The 20,219-nt window shown below is 53.7% G+C and overlaps 1 protein-coding gene across 3 annotated transcripts in view; it reads left to right on the top strand.

Moving 5' to 3' along the window:
- Cabin1 (calcineurin binding protein 1) overlaps nt 1-20,219 on the top strand; it is a 126,888-nt gene that overhangs the window by 99,530 nt on the left and 7,139 nt on the right. For all 3 annotated transcript variants that reach the window (XM_026785654.1, XM_005360198.3, XM_026785653.1), the window contains 4 exons: nt 13,886-14,049; nt 14,770-14,866; nt 15,273-15,950; nt 17,215-17,289. In XM_026785654.1, coding sequence (XP_026641455.1) covers nt 13,886-14,049; nt 14,770-14,866; nt 15,273-15,950; nt 17,215-17,289 — 1,014 coding nt within the window. The remainder of the gene's footprint in view (nt 1-13,885; nt 14,050-14,769; nt 14,867-15,272; nt 15,951-17,214; nt 17,290-20,219) is intronic.

Here is a 20,219-nt window from a genome sequence, read left to right as displayed (position 1 = left end):
TAACAGCTATTCCTTAGGGGCCAGGGACCAGTAGACATATAGATTATGCTAGTTTTTTTTTTTTTCTCAGTGTGCTAGCCAGAGGAGGATTCCTAGGACCTGGGCTACCCTCCTGAGGTAAAATGGAGGCAGCTTTGCAGTCCTCCAAAGAGTGGGTTATTGCAGTGGGGTTCGCGTCCAGCCTGGGGAGAGGGGAGCAGGGCACAGAGGAGCCTGTTGTAAGCACCTGTTATCCTAAGAAGGCATTTAGGGACCCAGACCTGTTCATACCCTCTTAGAAGGGAGAAAGTAAAGGGAGGCATTTTTTGTGGACAGGAGAGGCACAACTGGGTAAGACAAAATTGGCCTATCTGACCCAGATGCCACCATTGCTATCTGTCCAGATCTATCAGTAGTGGACCAACCACAGGTTCCTAGACAGGGAGCTCATGGTCAAAATTGGTGCCTCCCAGCACATCCAGGCTGCTGGCCTCCATTGCCTGATTTATTCCTCTGACCTCTAGTAACCCTTTCCTGTTGTTGAAGATTACCCACTACCCTCTGCCACATGTAGCCTGCCCCATAAGTACACCTGCCCTCCCAGATACCAGCCATTGTCACTGACTTTCTGTGAGCTGCCTCTCCTTCTCTTGTTGGCCCTCCTGCGTGGAATAATATCCACCTAGTAGCACTGCCTGCCACTTCTCCCACACAGCAGTCATGGTCCCGTCCCACCCTTGACATTCTCCTTCTGTGGTCTGCTGTGTAGCTGGACTGAAGGTGCCGGTTAAGCTAAGTTGACATGCCCCATTACTGCCTGTTCACAAGAGCCCAGGGAACTGGCAGAGATCCTACTTTTTCTTCCTGATGTGGGGGGCTGTCTTTCCCTTCACAAGAGTGCTGGTGGGAGCAGTGGCCCTGTGCATGGAGGGTGCACACACATATGCTGGGACCTCACAGCCCAGCACATTTAAGTGGTACAACATAGCTATCTGCTGAGGTTGCTGTGTAGTTCTAGCCCTACGGGCAGGAATCTTTGAGCTGAGCCCTTGCAGTAGCAGCCTGGAGATGTTCCTCGGGCCAGTCTTCATGCTTTGCACCTTGGCTCTCTTCCGACACTGTTGGGTACAGTGACATCTCAAGGCACTGTGACAGATGCTGGGCTCGTGTACCTTACATCCTTGAAGAACTCTGGCTTAAAAGAGCTGTATAGTACAGGAGGGTTAGCTTCTCAGAACCAAAAGTTCTAGCTCAAGAGAGTCAAGTAGAGCACATGGTTTGGGGGGAACCCAAGGTTTCTGTACCTCAGGAAGGGTGGCCTGTTTCACCCTTCTCAACCCTAAAGAAGAAAACTGGCTATCACATACATAATAGGAAAGTCGCCAGATCCAATGTTACACAGAGCTACTGTCCCACAGTAGTGAGGCAGGTGAGTGGTGGCAAGGCTAGAAATTAGGGATATTAAGGAGCATTCTTGTTCCAGCATTCAATCCAGCTCAGAAGGAAGACGGGTTCTACCTTGGGACTGAAGTAAAAGCCTACAAGAAAGGAACCAAAAAAGACCTGAAGGTGTGTACAAGGACCCAGGTCTTGAGAAGGAACAGCTGTAAGATACCACTGGGGCTCCATGGTTCCCCAGGTAACTCAGCCAGCAGAGCTAACCACTGCTAAGCTCTGTCATCCAGAACTTAGTGTCGTAAGACCAGAGATGCACCTCCACTTGAGTCAGGAATGTCTTTCTATGCCATTGGCTGGGTGTGCCAAAGGCTAAGTCTACATTCCCAAGAAGACCTATGGCCACTTAAGGGGGGGGGCTATGCTTGCCTACGAGAGAAGAGTGGTCAAGATGGCCTAATCACCTGAGCCTCTGGGCTGGTAGAGAGCTGCCAGAGCCCCCAATCTCAGGCTTCAGGATGTCCAGAGGTGACTGAGGGGCTATCTGCAGGGTAGTGGTGGAGGTCCGCACACCTTCTAAGGTCAGACGCTTTATGGGCAGCCAGGACCTACCAGACTCTACTGCTCAGGCTACTGACAGGTGCCAGGAATCTCAAAGCTCTTTTAAGCCAGATTTCTTCAAGGATGTAAGGTACACGAGCCACCAGCATCTGTCATAGTATTGTCACTCGGACACATACTCTAGAACATCCCTCTGGTGCTAGGTACAAGGAGGGTGATTTCCCTGTGAGAAATGTCTCACTGGGACTTTGTTATCGCTGATCATCTAGAGACGATGGTGCCTCTGGAGAGAGCTGGCTGGCACAAGCCAGGGCTCGGAGTGCCGGGCGTCACATGGTGTACAAACAGGGCAAGATAGCTAGTGACTATCAGTCAGGAGACTGAAGCAGGAAGGTTACCATGAGGTTGAGCCTGGACTACAGTGGGACCCTACCTCAAAAAACAAGGTTAGGTGGTTATGCCAAGGCCTCCAGAGCTGAGCTGGAAATAAATGTTCTCCCAGGGATGTCCCTCTTGAAGCTTTGCTTGTTCAACCCATACCCTGCAAGTTCTTAGGTAATGTATGCTTCCCTGTTGCTGTAAAAGACAGGTACTGTGCCTTGAGGCCACTTGGCACCCTTCCCCAGGACCCTCGGGCTGGGGTAAAATGATGCCAGCAGACGTTTGCACCCCAGTATGTGCTCCGCAGTGTGTGTGAGAGCTGTGTATGGCAGGGTGGTGTGCTCTGGAGAGCAGGTGCTGCTACTGGACTTGGAGGCCTCCTGAACACTGATTCCACAGCCTTTTCCTGACCTGGGTAGAGGTGATGAGCACATGTTCTCAGCTTCCTTTAGTCTGACTTGATCTTTTAGGAAGTAGAAAAGGAACGAAGTGAGATCATGAGTTACGTGAAATACAAATGACATTTTGTCACCTGGTCATGATGTCTGCTCCAGCAATTGGGGACAACTTCAAGAAGTGATCCACGCCGGAGCTGGCCAGGCTTGCGTGATGGGTCCCAGTCTTAACAGCTGTGTAACTGTACCAGTGCCCTAACTCCCTGCCTCTTGGCACTTGTGCTGTCTGTCAAAGGGTCGCAGTGTGGATACAGTGAGGGTGCAGTGAGGTGAGAGACAGTCAGATTGGTAAGTCTCAACTCTTATCACGGGGAACATGCATTTGAAGCTATGAAGAATTGCGCTCGGGTGTGTACCTGCAACTGAATGACCTCTGGGAGCCCAAGTCTGCTTCTTCATGTCCCCAGCAGCAAGCCCATTGCTGAGCAGGAGAGTCATCTTCCGAGGGCAGAAAACAGTTTATTTTCTAGGTGGAGAGGAGGGGGGCTGGACCAGCCTTGTTTGGATTAAAGGTACGAAACCTAGGGACACTGGTGGGCAGAAGCTAGGGTAAGGCAGATGGAAATAGAAGAGGTGTCATAATTGACACTTTGGGAGTGTGGCCAGGAAGTGGACTTGGCCCTGGCAGTGAGTGGAAATTTGTGGAGGCAGGGTCTTCTCCATACGGCATAGTCCTCGTATGGTGCTCTGCCCCTTCCTGCAGTGTTCTCTTCAACCTGGGCAGAAATTGGTGAATAGTGCCTGTGCAGCCTGCCCCACTAGGTTGAAGATGCCCTATGCAGACCAGTGTTGTGTGTGCCCTTCTATGCCAAAAATACTTTCCCCTCCTGAGCCCTTCCACTGTAGAACAGGCTCAGTACCTTCTGAAGAGCAATGCATCATCGGTGGGGAGGATCCTCATTTACCTGGCCCAGCCCCCCATGCCATGTAGTGGCATGCGGGGGCCCAGCCCCAGGTGGGAAAATAGATGGCTTCCATCTGGAGAGCTCACTGGAGGTCTGATGGTGACATCGTCGTTATGCGTCCTTCTTGAGGATGTTACTCCAGAAGTCTTCATTGTAGTCCCGACTGACAGCTCTGTGTGTGGCCCTCTTACAACTTACACCTCTACCTACCACAAGGCCCTGTGTGGCACAAATGGGGGAAGGGTACTGTTCACGTTGGGACCCCATTGCAGGTGGAAGGTTGCCCCCACCCCCATGCTGCCGTTAGCCATTGCCATCCTGCCTCCCGAACTCCTCACCTCCTCATCCCACAGCTTCCTGTGCCAAGGGCTGTACACAAGATACCTCTCAACCAGTGCGCAGCCCCTCATCACTGAACCCCTGGCGGTTAGGCCAGGGACCCCGCCAGGATTGGCCAGCAAAAGTCAGTTGTGCTGCCAAGCGACTGCCGGGGGCCCGTCCGGCTCTTGCCTGCCCCGCCCCGGCCCGCCACGAGTGAGGAGCAAGCCTCCGCGGCCATGGCCTGGCGCCCGCACTAGCTCTCCTGCACAGATGCCACCGGGGAGCCGGCGGGTAGGAACTTGCCCGCGGCCGAGGGCGGGGATTGGGACCAGGGCTGCACGACCACCTCACCTCTGCCTGCCTGCCTGCCTGCCTGCCTCTCCGCTTTTCAGTGCTCAGTTCCCCCCGGTGGGCTCGGGCAGCTGCCCCCACCCCAGGCGCAGCAGGAAGCCCGAGGGCCGTAGTTTCCCCAGCGCCTCTACAGAGGAAGTCGCCGACTATGGGTGCGGTGCCCCCCGTGCCCGTATTGGATTGGCGTTCTACCGAACGTCAGGTGGGAGGCCAGACTGGCCTAGGTAGTGGCATGCGGGGGCGGCTGGCGCTGGTGGAGTCTGTACTGAGCCCGCCCAGCAAACCCAGGACAGCCCAGCCCGACCAAGCCCCGGGCCGGAGCCCAGGCGTGGGTGTGCGCCTGCGAAAACGAAAGCCACTAGCTGCAACAACTTCGCGGCAGAAGGCGCTGACGAAAAGCTGTGCGGTGCCGCTCTCGGGGATGGTGAGCGGGCCGCCGGGCGGGATGGGCAGCGGCGCCCGGGCGCGGTGCTTCCCTAGCTATAAATAGCCGCTGTGCGGGGGCGGGAGGATGGTGCCAGCGCTTTGCAAGTGCGGGCCGGCTCGGAACACCGGGCCCAGGGTCCTAGCCACTCAGCACTCAAGAGTAGGAGGAGGGGTAGGGTTGGAGTAGGGGTCGCTTTGGGAAGGGGCGCTTCTAGTTCCGCACGTGGGGGCAGGGCCGGCCGCCAGGCTCTCCCCCATCTCAGTTGTCGGTTCTGCTTTTCCCAGAAGGGGGAGGGGAGGGGACCTAGTGCATGATATGTCTCATTTGGCAGAAAAGGCTGGAAACAGCAGACGCCAGCTGCAGGCAAATTGCAGGCTTCCCCAGCCCCTGCCTGAGTCGGTTGAGGACTCATTACCTGTAATGGCATGGGGAAATCCCTTGCCCTCGGTAGCCTTGCCTGGACAGTCAGGACCTTATGAGGGAGTAGGAGGGTGTCCCTGATGGCCTCTGCACAGTCCTGAGACCACAGATTGCTTTCCATATGGTTATGAGGTACTCATTGCAGAAACTTCTGTCCCCTCTGGTGTTTGGTTTGCAGGAGGGTTGGGGGAAGGCTCCCGGTTCCCCTCCATCTTAGGCATGGAGCAGAAGTGCTGCGGGGCCCCTCTCTCCTCAGGGCATCAAAAAAGATGGGGAGCTACCTACCTAGAAAGCAGCCCTAGATTCAAACACCGAGATTCCTGAGCAGGAGAAGGGTGCCAGAGAGAGCATCTATACAAGAGGCCATGGGCGCCCATGGGCGCTACCCAGGGCGCCGACTGCCAGCATCCTTGATGCACTCCTTCCTGGGGACAAATGGGTATAAAAGGCAGAGCTGGTGGGAGAGTTCTGCTGTAGCCTCAGCTTCCTGCTGCTTGCTGGCTCACAAAGGAGCTAGTCTCTTCAGAGCAAGAGCACTGAAATCTGGTGTGGGAGATGCTGGGCAGTCACCAGGAGTTGTTTGCCCCAAGAGGTGTAGTCAGTCCAGGAGCTGTGCGATATTGAGAGCATCTCTCTAGACCCTGCTCACACACCTCTCTAGGTCGTCTTGTCTGAGTGGTTTGTGTGTGTTAGTGGGCGACAGGTGTCACCTCAAGACTGTAGGATGCCCTTGTCCCTTGCACGGGGCCATCCCTGGCTCCTTGGAGTCAGGCTGTTAATTTTGAGGCTGTGTTGGTGTCTGCACAGGTTTCTGTGATTTTCTGGGGTTTGGGGGAGGGAGTTGCTGAGCCCTGAGCTCTACCTTGCTGAAGCGCCATCACTCCATTGCTCAGCCACTCATTGCTAACAGCAATCTGCTCCTTTACCCTTTGTCTACTCTTTTTTTTTTTTTAATATTTATTTATTTATTATGTATACAATATTCTGTCTGTGTGTATGCCTGCAGGCCAGAAGAGGGCACCAGACCCCATTACAGATGGTTGTGAGCCACCACGTGGTTGCTGGGAATTGAACTCAGGACCTTTGGAAGAGCAGGCAATGCTCTTAACCTCTGAGCCATCTCTCCAGCCCCCTTTGTCTACTCTTGCAATAGGATTCTTGCTCTCACCTGCTCACCATTTGCCCATACCTAGAGGGACCATAGGAACACCTCTACCAGGGAGAGGAATAGGGTTTCTCCTGGGTACTCACAGTGCTATTTTTTTGGTGGACAGGGTTGCTCTAGAAAGCCTTGCTTGCTCCATTGTCCCATGGCTATCCCCCAGCTGTCAGCTTTCCTTTTCCAACCCATCATTCTTCATATTGACCCTGAAAATGAGCTCAGGTGCCAACTGTGGCCCGTGTACTATGGGACAAAGGGTTCTGTGGTTGTTATCAAGGAGATGGTTTTGATGACATGGGAAATACCTCCCTGTGCTCAGGATGTCCCCAAGTTATGGGGCTGACTGCAAGGAAATTGCTACTGCCTGATCCCCTCTCAGCTGCCCATTTCGTATTTCTGTCTGCTCAGCAGAGGCACAGCCTCCCACTCCTGTCTCCTCTGGCTTTGCCCAGACACCCTCAGAGTCTCTGCTCTCTTGGCCTCTTATTTCACTGGCCACTCTCTCCTATAGTTGGCCTGGATGGCTGGAATGTTGCCCTACCACCCCTTCTTTAAGAGAATTGGAGTCAATATCTTGTGATTTTTTTTTTTTTTAATCCAGAACATTAGTTTTCCACTCAGTCTGCAGGTAGGGCCCCATAGGCGACAGTGTACCATCCTTGTTTCCTGGATTCTTGTACTGGTGGACTTCCTTTTCCTCAGGAGCTTTGGGAGCTCTGCCCCTATCCCAGATTTACCTCATACGTCATGAGGTCCTCAAGAGCAGCACAGCCCTGTTATCTGTCCATCTGCCCTCCTGCCTATAGCAGCTCAGTGTCCTGGGGCTGTGCCAGGGCAACTCTTGTGTCCAAGACTAAGGCCCTTGAACCGAGGTCAAAAGCTGGAGTCGCCTCAACTTGCCAGACCCCAGCCAGACTCAGACCCCTTGAATGGGGAGCCTCGGTGAGGTAGAGAGGGAAAAATTTACTGCCATCTGCCTGGTATCCCACCTGTTTCCTCAGGCCACATAGCCTGTGCACAGTCTGTTGCCTTTTCCTTGTCAGTGCCGCTGGAGGTGCCATGTGCTGCCTCCTTTACAGCCTTTCTAGGTACCCCAGATGAGATCCTCCCTCTGCTTACCCTCTTGCCTGGTGCCCTACTGGGCATGACACTGAGAATGGCAAATCAGAACAAGTGTCATACCTCAGTCCCATGTGTGGCAGCAGGGGACAGCTAGGGGAAACAGTCAAGCCCTGGGAGGACCAAGGCTAAAGACCCTCTTCTGCAGTGGGCCTCTGAAGCACCTATGCTACCAGTGGAGGGACACCAGTCAGCGGCCAGCCTCCCCATCTGTGAGCAAGCCTTTCCACGGAGGCTGCCCTGCGCTGAGATGAGTGGATGTGAGAAACACATGGTTCAAAACCCTGCCCGCTCCTCCCTTTGGGAGTGTTAAAGAGGGGCATGGGAAGAGGCTCCGAGGTGAAGGCGAGAGATCCCTGCTCCTGGTCCCACCATCACTGGACATCCCTGAGCAGGTCTCCTGAGCTCAGTCATTCTCTCTGGGAAGGGCTAGCTTGGGCTATCTCTGCCAGTGTGGCAGGAGAATGAAACTCCAAGTCCTCCCCTGCCCACCACCATCTAGCTCTGGCTGGGCCATTTCCCTCCCCACCTCCTTTCCTTCCTGGCTTTCCCAAAGGCACCCTTCCAGGCAAGTTCCCAGGGTACTTTGTGCCTTAGAGAAGGGCTCTTGAGGATCTGTGACTGAAAGGTAAGAATCTCAGAATAGCCATGGGCTGTAACTGTTTCTACAGAGTGTGCCGGGAGAACCAGATCTAAACTTGAATCTGCGGCTCCGGGTGCTGTGCTAGTGGCTCTGGGCTGAATAAAGAGGCTGTGTTTAGCAGCCCCCAGGTCAGGTATGTAGGTTCTGAGATCCAGAAGTGTGCATGGTTGAGCTTTGCCTACACCAAGGCCCGCAGGGGAGTATGAGCTGGCTGCTGAGTCTGTAATGTAGGGAAAGAGGAGCCTGGGTCTCAGCAGGAATGAACTTCCCCTAACTACAGCATGCAGGGATGTCAATAGACGGTAGCCCAGGCAAAGTGCTTCATACCTGCAGGAGCCAATGCTGTGTGCTACCTCTGTAGTGTACTACTCCCCGAGATTGCCATTAATGGAAGGCAGAGCTCCACCAGCTCCTGGCCAGGCCTGTCCGCCCACGCTGCTCTCCAGTCCATTGTGAGTAGGTGAGCATTAGTAGGTGCTACTCAGGCTTACCCACTACCTCCACTGACACAGCTCTCTGCTCCTCTGAGAAAAGCTTCAGGAACCCTCACAGCAGTGCCCATGCCCCGCCTCCATCTGCCCCAAGACTCACATTGCTGTGGGGGGGCTGGAGCTTTTGTCCAGCCTTCAGCCCACAGTCTGGGACTGCATAAATTATTCAGTGGCCAGTGTGTGTTTCAGTGACTTCATCGGTCATCCAGGAGCCCAGAACCACTCTGAGGAACGGAGATGGGCTGAGATGCTTGGGATGAAGTACTTGGCATGCAGGAGAAACTTGAGCACAATGTGGTGTTTGGAAGTGCTCTGGGGCTGCTGGGAAGGCCCCTGACTTCTCTGAGCAAGCATTCTCCCCAGCGACACCGACCGCCAGGGAATCCAGTCTTGGTGACACCACAACTCAGGGTTCAAGTGAGGCTGATTAAAGATAGCATGCATGCCTGCAGGGGTGGGAAAGCATGGTCCTACACAGGGACCTCCTCGGGGGTCGGGGTCCCTGATGCCCTCTGACTCCAGCAATGCTGCAGCTCTCAAGCGTGTGTTCCTCCTATGGCATGAGCTCCATTGCAGGCTCCTTCCATACTATCTCCAGCCCAGCTCACACCCTGCTTCCCCTAATGTCCTCCAGAGGTCCGTGCCTTTTTCTTCTGGGCTTTGGGCTAGGTGCTATGTGGCCTCTGCTTAGCCCCATCCCTTTTCACTTGTGGACTGTAGTGAGGGAGACAGAACAGACTAGCTGTCTACCTGCTGGGTACCTGCCTTCCTCCTGAGAGGCCCTCTGATGCCTTCTCTGGGGTGGGTTTGGTGGGGCAGTCAGGGAGAGGTGAGTTCCAGCTTTTCCCTTTAAGAAAGGGCCCTGCCCAGTCCATCCTGGAGCTGTAAACACAGAAGCTGGACTCTGCTTAGCTCAGGCAGAAGGCATAGTTGGCTTGTTTTCTATCCTGCTGGCTCATGACTCTGCCCTTTCTCAGTATAGCTGTCTCCAAAGGCCAGCGTGGTGGCCACAGGAACACTCCCCTGCCTACCCAGGCTTGTCTCCATCTGCACACACAGCCCCATGCTGAGAGGGCAGAGGAGATCCCATGGGCTCCCGCTAGTTTACCCTCTGGCTGCATGCCCAGGAAAGAGAAGGGACCTGTTAACGGGAAACAGGGAGGAGATGGTACCCAGTAAATCAAGAGTCTTGTGGAGCAGTAAATGAACACATGAGGCCTGAGTGAGCCAACCTTGCCCAGCAAGTGTGCCTTCCAGCACTACTTCCTCTAGGGAAGGGCCAGGAGAGAGCAGCCTCTGCACTTGCTGGATTTCAAGCCTCCTAGGGCTCATTTGGAGTATTTGTCAGGGGCATCTGTGGATCCTTTCCGCTCTTCCTGGGACTTGCCTCGTTCTTTCTGGATTCAGTACTGCTGTGTTATAAAAGAAAGTGAAGAGGAGGTAGGGATCCAAACCATACCCATGCATAGTGCGTCAGAAACTCAGCCTCTCTGCACTAATACCTTTGTTGTTGGGTGCTCTGGGAGACACGGGGGCGAGATCCCTCAGCTAGCCATGCTGTGGTGCAGTACTGTTGCTAACAGTCCCTCCCTGTTGGTTTTCTCTTCCCCCTGGTATTGAATGTGATTCCCTTGCAGCCATCCGCCTTATCTGCCTGACAGGTCTTTTACAGCCCCCAGAGGGGGTTGGGCCCTTCTAGTCCTGCCCTTGCACGGGAAGGCGACCTGAGGCGCTGTGCCTTCAATTCTCAGCTTGAGGAATGAGAGCCTTTTCAGGACTCCTGGTCTCCTGTGCCCCTTAACATCTGCCAGGTCTCCTCTGCTTACCAGCACACCTTACATGTGGCCAAGCACAATTTATTGCTGGTAGCACCTTCTCAGCTCACTTTTTCATGGTGTGATAGTTTCACCTGGCCAGGTGGACCATGCTCGAACACTGTTTGGAACCGTAACATTGTCACCTGGCACTGGCTGCCTCTTAGAGAAGGGTCAGTTTATCTTCTTGCAGTTCCCATGTCCCCCAAGTGTGGGAGTCATATACACTTGGAGCTTGGAAGAGCTGTGTTTGCTGTGAGCACCATTGTTTCCCTCCTGCCTCACACAGTTGAACATGGAAATTTCCAGAAAGAGGCGGGGAAGGTTAGGATCTATTCCCCTAGCACAGATAGCCTGTACCTGGCCAGGACACACTGCCAGCTGCAAAGCCATAAGAAAGGCTGACCTTGAGTTATCTCCTCCACATCAGAGAAAGCAAGCCACAGGAACTTTGTAGAAGAGGGACCAGATATCACATGGACCTGGGAAGACACTGGGATTATTGGCTGGGCAGAGGCTGTGGAAGGACATAAACAAAGGCTCATGTGCATGAAATCTGGCTTGTGTCAGTCAAAAGGACTCAGGGAAGTTGGAGAGGCAGTTGAGATAGAAAATTTAAAAGGCCCATGGGACCTAGCTTGGTCCACACATATATAATTGAGCCAGGAGGGCCAAGAGTTTAAGACCAGCCTGGGTATATAGTGTAACCTCTCTCAAACAAGGACTAGGGACGTACTCAGAGGTTAACAGTGCTTCATTAGCACACCCAAAGCCCTGGGGTCAGTTGATAAAGGCTTCAGTCCTGGGACCAACCCTGTGCCATATAGAAAAACTCCATTCTGCTAATTAACCAGAGTTAATTAACTAGCTACCTCCATGGGTGATTAGCTCCAGTATGTATAACTGTTAGACAACATGACAGTATCCAACACCCCCACCCTTAGCTGGTGTCTGAGGCCCCCAGGTCCCTGCCTCTGTGCTTTGCTCAGCCTTCCTGTGTCTGCACCTCCAGTACCATTGGCTTGGAGCAGGACTCCTTCCCTGCCTCGCTCTGCTCCTCTGGTCACAGGTCAGAAAAGCAGATGCAAATGTGTGTGTGGGGGGGGGGTGACTTTTGAGATAGGGTTTCTCCATGTAGCCTGGCTGGTTGGCTTGGAAGTTGCTGTGCTGACTAGACTGGCCTCAGACTCATAGAGATCCCCCTGCCTCTGCCTCCTGAGCACTAGAGGTGAAGTGTACACTACCATGCCTGGTTCTGAACGCATCTCTGAGAAGTCAGGCAGACCCTCTGCCATCCTGAGGTCTGAATAAAGTAGGGAGACTTCTGTGGAGGGGAGACTTCTGTGGATCCAGGTTGATTCCAGGCCTCTCCAAGTGTGTGTGTGCTGGGCATGGGGGTCTGGAAAAGGGCACCTGGTCACACCAGATCTTGGAGTGACTCTCCCTACCATCCAGACTGAAGAGCTGCTGCAGCCAGTTGTGGAGGTTGGTACAGGTGTGGTATTCTTGTGAATACCCACAGGGATCTTTTCCTCAAAGCTGTGGGGTGGTGAGGTCCACTCAGTTCGGGGTAGCCCCTCGAGTCTGTAGCTCCAGAAGGCTTAGTCCCTGCTCTCTGAGCTCCACTGTCTGTTGTCTGTGTGTGATGTCTATAATCAAATGGAGCCCTTCCCTAGCCTCACACTGCTGGATCTGTGGATACCTTCATGGCCACTGTAGTCTGTCTTAGGCTAGCCTCAGCACTAGGAGCAGGGAAGCAGGTCCTTGCCTACCACGCCAACTGCTGTAGTTGAGAGTAACACACACACACACTGTGTGGCTTTTTATAAGCTGTTATAGATACATTATCTGAGGAATATATAATGGTGTTTGCTGTCCTGGGGGTGGATATTCTCAGCCCCTAGCCTGCCAAGTGGGCTCTCCTTGTGGCCTAGTATGGAGGCTGTGGTGCTAAGGACTGAGGGCATTAAGCTTTTCCAGGTCATCTTGAGATGCCCTGCCTGTAGTAATATGAGCAGCGGGGCTGCGTCCCCAGTATCCCAGCCACACCCCGGCCGCCTGTCTAGCTTATGCCCCGAAATAATTACACGGACACTGTATTCTTTTAATCACTGCTTGGCTCTTTAGCTCTAGCCCTTTTCTTGGCTAACTCTCGCACCTGGACTAACCCATTTCCAATCATGTGTGTCGCACCCCAAGGTGCGCTTACCCAGAAGATTCTAGCCTATGTCCATCCTGGGTCGGAGCTTCATTGCGTGTGCCTCAGAGAGCAGAGCTCTCGCCTCTGCCCACAAGAGTGGAGCATTGTGTCTCTCTGAGGCGTCTGCCCCCGAGAGGAGAGCTGTCGAGTCTCTGAGCTCACTTCCTCTTCCTCTCAGTGTTCTGTTCCATTCACTCCTCCCACCTACGTTCTAACCTATCAGGGCAAGCAGCTTCTTTATTTAATCAACCAATGACACTCCTCCCACCTACGTTCTAACCTATCAGGGCAAGCAGCTTCTTTATTTAATCAACCAATGACCTTCCTCCATCACCTGCCCTCCTTCCACCCCCATCCCCTTGGCCTACTAGAGCTTGGGTTTACACTTCTGGGTATGAACCGCTAATAGCAAGCCACCATGAGAACAGAGCACCACATGGCTGCTACTTTAATACCTGTGACTGGCACTTGAGACCTGAAAAACCCCTAATGAAGCCTGTCAAGATCTAGGGCCTGGGCCGGCTGGAGCTTCTCTGAGGTTGACTACAGGGACCCCCCAGCTTCTTCCAGGCTGAAGTCATGTGTCAAACAGCTCGTCACTCCTTCCCTCTGGCATCCATGTGATGGCACCCAACAAGTGATTGTCAGATGCCAGGCTTGTCACCACAAGGGTGCTGGTGACAGGGAGGGAAGGAGGGCAATACCTCATGCTTCGATGTGAACCGAGAGATGGGAGCACTCCACCAAAGCCAGACGATATGCCTGAGGTGGTGGGGGCCTGGGTAGCATTGGGGTTGAGAAAGTGAGACTGCAGGGGCTTGACCTCCAGCAGCAGTTGTTGCCGGTCCCCTCTGGCTCAGTATTCTTCCCTTGGGAGTCGTTCCTGTGTCTTTGCCAATACCTGTGCAGAGAAATGTTTGCACAGCATGAAACCACCATAGGGAACAGGTCCAGTGAGCATGTGGGATACAAAAGAGGAGACTGAGGCAGGAGGATCATGAGTGAAGCATGCTCAGCTCACTTAGTGTGACTTTGACTTGGAAAAACGGCCGTGGAAACTCACTTGTACCATCCTCTGCCCTGGATGAGAAGGGAGTTGGTAGAGGCAGCCACGCCCATCTCTTCTTTTGGGTGGCAAGACAGGGCTGAGAAATCCCTGGCTAGGCCCTAAACACAGTGGCAGGCTTGAGGGGACCTCAGGAGGGGTATCCCCAGGGCTCCAGGGACAGCGTTCCTTAGCTTACCTTTGCTTACCCCTTAGGGCATCTGGCGGATCCCCGTGGATGAGATTGACCGGCCAGGCAGCTTTGCCTGGCACATGAACCGCTCCATCGTGCTGCTCCTCAAGGTTCTAGCCCAGCTCCGGGACCATAGCACCTTGTTGAAGGTGTCTTCCATGCTGCAGCGGACACCAGACCAGGGCAAGTGAGTGAACCACCACATACAGCCTGGCTTATCATCTTCCCAGGCTTGTCCCATCTGGCTCTGGGATCTTTTGGTCCAGAAGCCACAGCCTTCCCTCTGTCCTGAGGGACATCTCTTAATATCTAGAACTCAAGTATTCTGCCTCTGCCTCGAACACCCTAGGACTTACATGCTGTTAGTCTCCACGCTTAGACCCTCCCTTCTGTCCAATGTGGGGCTCTCAGAGGCACTGACTAGCATGGGGTGTAGGGGATAGACAATCAGAAAATCGCCTTGGTACCCCAGGGAAATAGGTAGGCAGCAGAGGTCTTGGGCCTCAACAGCTCTCAGGGCTTCGTTGGCCAGAAGGATGGGACACAAAGACAGAGGATGTCTGCCACAGCTGCCATGCATAGAGATTGGGGATGGCGTACCCAGAGATGCTACTCACACAGGCTAGGTTTGCGGTAAAGCATAAGCATCCCAGAAACCAACCCGAGGGAGAGGAACTTAGCCCCCAGCCTTCTGTGAGCTGGCACTTAGCCCACCATAGCACTGATCTCCGGCTAGCCTGTAGTCCAGAGGGCTCTGGGCAGTCACTGGGACCAAGTCAGAGGCTTGTTGAATATGAATATGTGACTGTGTTCCCAAGTGCTCCTGGGGTAAGTGCTGGCTCACCACCTAGCTGCACTATATGGTTTCTGACCCTGTCCCATTCTTTCTGTCCCCGTGTGACCACAGGAAATACCTGCGAGATGCTGACCGCCAGGTCCTGGCCCAGCGGGCTTTCATTCTCACTGTGAAAGTGCTGGAGGACACACTGAGTGAGCTTGCAGAGGTATGTCAGCCTCCCACACCGCAGCCCAGGTCTTGCGTGTGAGGGCCTAAGAAAAGAAGTCTCTGCAGCAGCCACAGTAAGGCCCTGCACAGGTCCTTCCCATGTCAGCACCCCATAAGGCTCACAGCACAGCGCCCCTGGGAAACCAGGCTGTGCCATCCCAGAAGCAGTGAGTAAGAGTCTCATTGTCCGACCTGCCCCACACTCCCTTATGTGATGAGGGTGGATGCCAGGGGAGCAGAGGAGAATGGGACTCTGGGCTAGCCCCCTCGTCTGGGACTGGAACCCAGTCTTGTCCAGCTGGCACATGTGCATAACCAGAATGGAATGGCAGTTGGGTCGAGAGACCCATAGAGGCTCTGAGATCAGCGAACCCCCAGTAGTAACTAGTCTGTTTTTCTTGTAGGGGCTAGAACACCCAGGACCCAAGGGCTGTGGCCACTCCGGAGCCAGGATGACCACCGATGTCTCACACAAAGCCAGTCCCGAGGATGGCCAGGAAAGCCTCCCCCAACCCAAGAAGCTACCTCTAGCAGATGGCTCGGGACCAGGGCCTGAGCCAGGGGGCAGAGTGGGCCCTCTCAGCCAATTGCCAGTGGCCACAGACACAAGGGACAGCACAGACCAGGGTGGGGAGCGGAAAGACAAAGAGAGTCCCCAGACAGGGCCCACTGAACCCATGGACACCATTGAGGCTACTGTTCACCACCCAGACTTGGAACAGACTTCACCTCTGCTTCCAGGGCGTCCCCCAAGGGACAGGGGCCCTGAGAGCCGGTCTGCTGAGCTTTCTCTAGAGGAACTGAGCATCAGTACCCGACAACAACCCACTCCACTTACACCAACCCCTGCAACACCCACCACCACTGCTACTCCCCCCACCACGGGAGCCAGGGGAGTTGGCCACCCTGAGGAGGCACCTCCAAGGCCTAATCGCAAAAGGAAACTCCTGGAGGATACAGAGTCTGGCAAGACTCTCCTGCTGGATGCCTATCGAGTGTGGCAGCAGGGCCAGAAGGGCATGGCCTATGACCTGGGCCGCATTGAGAAGATCATGTCAGAGACTTACATGCTCATCAAGCAGGTAGGCAGCTGCTGCCCTGACCCCAGGGCCACATGTGTCTCAGACTCCTTCATTGCCTGGGCCTTCTGTTCTCCAGAAGGTTCCTTCTTGGGTCCACATGTATCAGGGGCCCACCCTGGAGGTAGGCTTTAGGTATTGTGCCTACCCCTTTCCCACTGTATACTTTGCTTGTTTGTTTGTTGAGGTTTTTCTCTGATGAGCAGGCAATAAGTTTAGACTCAGAAAACAATGAGGTGTACGTGTGAATTCAGACTTTAAGGAAGACTAAACTGCAGTATAAGTCCAACACAGGAGTGTGGAAGCCCCCGGTCCCATCACTGTGAGGACACACTTGAGCCTCTTCCTGAGATGGGTGACTGTGGTACCCAGTCTAAGGCACAGAACTGCAGTCTAAGCATGGCAACCCAGAGAGTCTGCCACCCTTCTCGGTCTGCTTGATCCCCACCCCCCAAACAGATGCATTATTCCCATAGGCGGAATCCCCCAGAACTTGTGGCAGATGGGGTGACTGTCCTAGTGGTCGGCTTCCCACATGGCGCCTTTGAGATCCTCTCCACCATGAAGTCCTAGGAACAGCATAGGTGCGGCCGCTTTTCCTGCGGGGAGAACCGGTCCCTTCCTACATTACCTGTCCCCATCTTCACTTGACAATATGTGGCCATCTCCTTCGAGCCACATGTGCTTGTTTATGATGCCCTACACCTCTAGTCTCATACTGACCTCCACGTGTTAGGCTCTTAGTCTGTTGTACACACTCACCATCCTACCTGGGCTTCTAGAGGGCTCCTCCCATTGGAATCGACATCCCACTCTCAAGGTAGATCAGAAACCAACCTGTGACAGCCACTTTAGCTAATCTGGTTTTGTTTTGAAACAGGGTCTTACTGTGTAATTCATGCTGGCCTGAGACATTCAATCCTGCCTCTTGACTCCCAAGTACTAACATTAAAAGCCTGTACTGCAAAGCCCATCTCTCAGCTGAATTTGAAAGCTTCACTGGGGTCTGAGGCCTCTGTCAATCTCAGCCCTGAAGGCCATGGAAAGTAACTTGATGTGGCCTGAGGGTTAACTGGGACAAGTCCTAACAGCAGCAGCTGGTACATGGGCCTTTGGGCTGCATCCCGACATGGATGAGACTTGGTTGCTGGGTGTGGTCCTCACTGAGGAGAGTCCACATAGAATGCCTTCTTGAGCTGGGTTAATATAGCACCTAAGGGTCAGGCACTGTGGCCTAGGTTCCCTCATTTTAGGCATCTCTGTTCAGGTGGACGAGGAAACTGCACTGGAGCAGGCTGTGAAGTTCTGTCAGGTTCACCTTGGGGCTGCTACCCAGAGACAGGTAAGCTCGTAAGCTCTGCCTTGTACACACATCCTACTAACTCCCCAGCCTATGCCACCCTTCATACAGAACCTATCCCACACCAAAGCCTTGGACTGTAGGTCCAGAAGCAAATGTGCCCTGGAGCTGGTTCCTGTGGTCACCATGGGCCCAGGGGGAAGAGCAGAAAGCGTCTAGGCTTCTGGATAATGGGTCACAACCCCAACATGGTAGTGCCTTGACAGACTCAGACATACATGTGGGTCCTCAGGTGCTATGCTTTCGCTCCTTCACAAGTAGAGGGGCCTTAACCTTTGTGACCAGTACAGGAGTGATTCCAGAACCTGCCTGGCTAGGACCAAAGCAATAAGGAATGTGGGGCGCAGGCAGAGCCTGTAGGGGGAATCACTAAGTGTGGTAGGGCTCATCCCAAGCCAGGGTATTCAGGTGCCAAAGAGGCAGGGGAAGATGGCAGCGAGAGTAAGATCCTCCCGGGATGGGCTGAGAGAAGCCCCTCTAGGCCAAAGATAGAGCTCCTGGTGACCAGATGTGTTGGGCACACCTTTAATTCTGGCACTCAGGAGGTAGAGGCAGGTGGATTTCTGTGAGTTCTAGATTAGCCTAGTCTATACAGCGAGTTCCAAGACAGCAAGGGGCTACATAGAGAGGTCCTGTCTCAAATTTAAAAAGTGGGGAGACCTGGGCTCATGTTGAATCTTGGCAGAGAACAGCTTAGGAGGAATTGGAGGCAGGTCTAGCAGGACAAAGAGTCACCCCTGTAAAGCCTTGAGAGCTACAGGTCAGAAAAGGCAAAACAGCCTTCTTGTCAGTGGCCGTGGTCAGTGTCTGTGTCATTGTGGGTCTGTCTTCTCATCCTAGGAGTGACCCAGTGGTTTTGGACTGCCTTGTCCTAGGAGCCCCAGCAGCTGGCAGGTATCTTAGGGATTCAGACAGGCTTCCTCCTGGTAGAATAGGACCTGAGGTGATCAACACTGTCAGACCCTAGGTCTAAGGCTCCAGGGATTGATTCATCTTTGAGCGTGCAGGCTGTGGGTCAGCCTCCTAGATGAGAAGCAGAATCCTTGGCAGGATTGACCATCCAGCCAGCCGACCTCACCACTTGATTGTTGCCCACAAGCCTGGGATTTGCTATGTTGCCCAGGCTGACCTATAACTCTTGGCAGTCTCCTGCCAGCTTCCTGAGTATTGGGAATACAAATGTGTTCGTTCACTAGGTAGTGGTGGCACATGCCTTTAATCCTAACACTTGGACGGCTGAGGCAGGTGGGTCTCTATGAGTTCAAGGACAGCCTGGTCTACAGAGCAAGTTCAGGACAAAGAACTCAAAGAAAGCTACACAGAGAAACTGCCTCAAAAAGAAAAAAAAGAAAAGTGCATATCTGACTTTGAATGGGCTTAAGTGTTAAACACATTCAGGAAATACCAGACCCCCTCCCTTTACTGGTGCAGTATTAAATTAAGGACAGGATGGAATCTGGTTTCTTAGAGGAGGCAGCTAAAGGGAAAGATGACTTGAAGCCAAGACCTACACATATTGGTACCATTTGGGTCACTAGTGGTGGCTGCTACCAGCAACCCTTGAAAGCACCAGGCTAGGTAATGGGGTAGACTGCCTGCTGCTAGGCAGTGTCAGGTCACCTCCTGGGATACAGAGCCAGAGTGGAAGAGAGCAGACAGATGATCCTTAGGGCCTGCCACCCACTCCCCAGATCCCACTGGGATGGGGTGCCCCTAGGATTGTCCTAGGTTCTCTCACTACCACACACCATTGGGGTCTGGCTAGCAGCTCTGTCCCCGGGGGCCCAGTCTGAGGGCTATTTTGTATCTCTGCATCTTTTCCTTGTGTCTCCTCTCTTCGAGGAGACACTACCTAGCGGGCTGCCCTCCAGTTTCCCATTAAACCTCATGTCGTCCCCTACTATCCCATGATCATCCCAGGGGGTGGGACTGCAGGCAGGCTGTTCTTCCAGGTCTTTTCCAAAGCCACTCCACCTCACCCCTTCCCAAAGAGTGTCCCACAAGCCTGCACTTTGAGAAGAGCAGTTGAGACAGTTAGAGCTAGCCTAGGCCCACCTCTGGCCAGCATTAGGAAGACACCATCATTTAGAGCCAAGAGCTCCTGCCCCTTTAGGAATTTCCATTTTGTTTGCTGGGGTCCCTGTTGCTGTGGCAGCCTGGTGTGTCCCTGGAAAGCACCATGGGCCTCCTTAGATGCAGTCACTTGCTGCTGAGGTTGTTCTGGACTGAAGACAGGCAGGCAAGTAGCCCTCACTCTGACTCGTGTTTGCCCTCTTGCTCATTGCCAGCCTTGCTGTGGCCTCCTGCCTCATCTTGTAGTGAACTAACTTCTTCCAGCACTAGACAGCCACCAGAAGCAGAACTTGCAGACTTGTCCCCATCATGTGAGACATCTTAGGAGAAATATGTCAGAAGAGAAAGCACCAATGGGTACCAAGGCAAAGGGAACTGTGTGGAGAGTCAGAGGCTTCTAAGGGCTTCCTGGAAACCAAAGGCCAGGCTGCAGGCGAAAGAAAGGCCTGTGTGGCCAAATTCAGTAGCGTTAGGCCTGAGGGTCTCAAGCTTGGCGAGCAGACTAGTTCATTTGTTCTCCCTTGGAAAGTCACTCTCGTAGGTTTACCGCCCATTCCTCCAGCCCCAAGATTGGGCCTCCATCCTCCATAGAGATATAGGTGAATGGGTCCTTCTCGACTGGCACTGTGGAGGGGACAGAGAAGTAAGCCAGGTCTTCATGAGGCTCTGCTAAGCATGGTGGGTGTCTCCAGAGAGGAGGAGCTGACTCTCGGCTGTGTGTTGGTGGCAGCTGTGTCCTGGTAGAATGTTTGAGCTCTCTGGCACAGCCAGCAAGAACCTCAGAGTAATGTATGGTGTTATGTTGGCTTCCAGGGCCCAGAAGGAGTGTCCTGTGGGAC

The sequence above is a fragment of the Microtus ochrogaster genome, linkage group LG2, assembly GCF_000317375.1.
Source record: "Microtus ochrogaster isolate Prairie Vole_2 linkage group LG2, MicOch1.0, whole genome shotgun sequence".
Classification (NCBI taxonomy): Eukaryota; Metazoa; Chordata; class Mammalia; order Rodentia; family Cricetidae; genus Microtus; species Microtus ochrogaster.
Note: the sequence above shows the minus strand (reverse complement) of the source record. Positions and strands in the feature narration are given on the sequence as shown.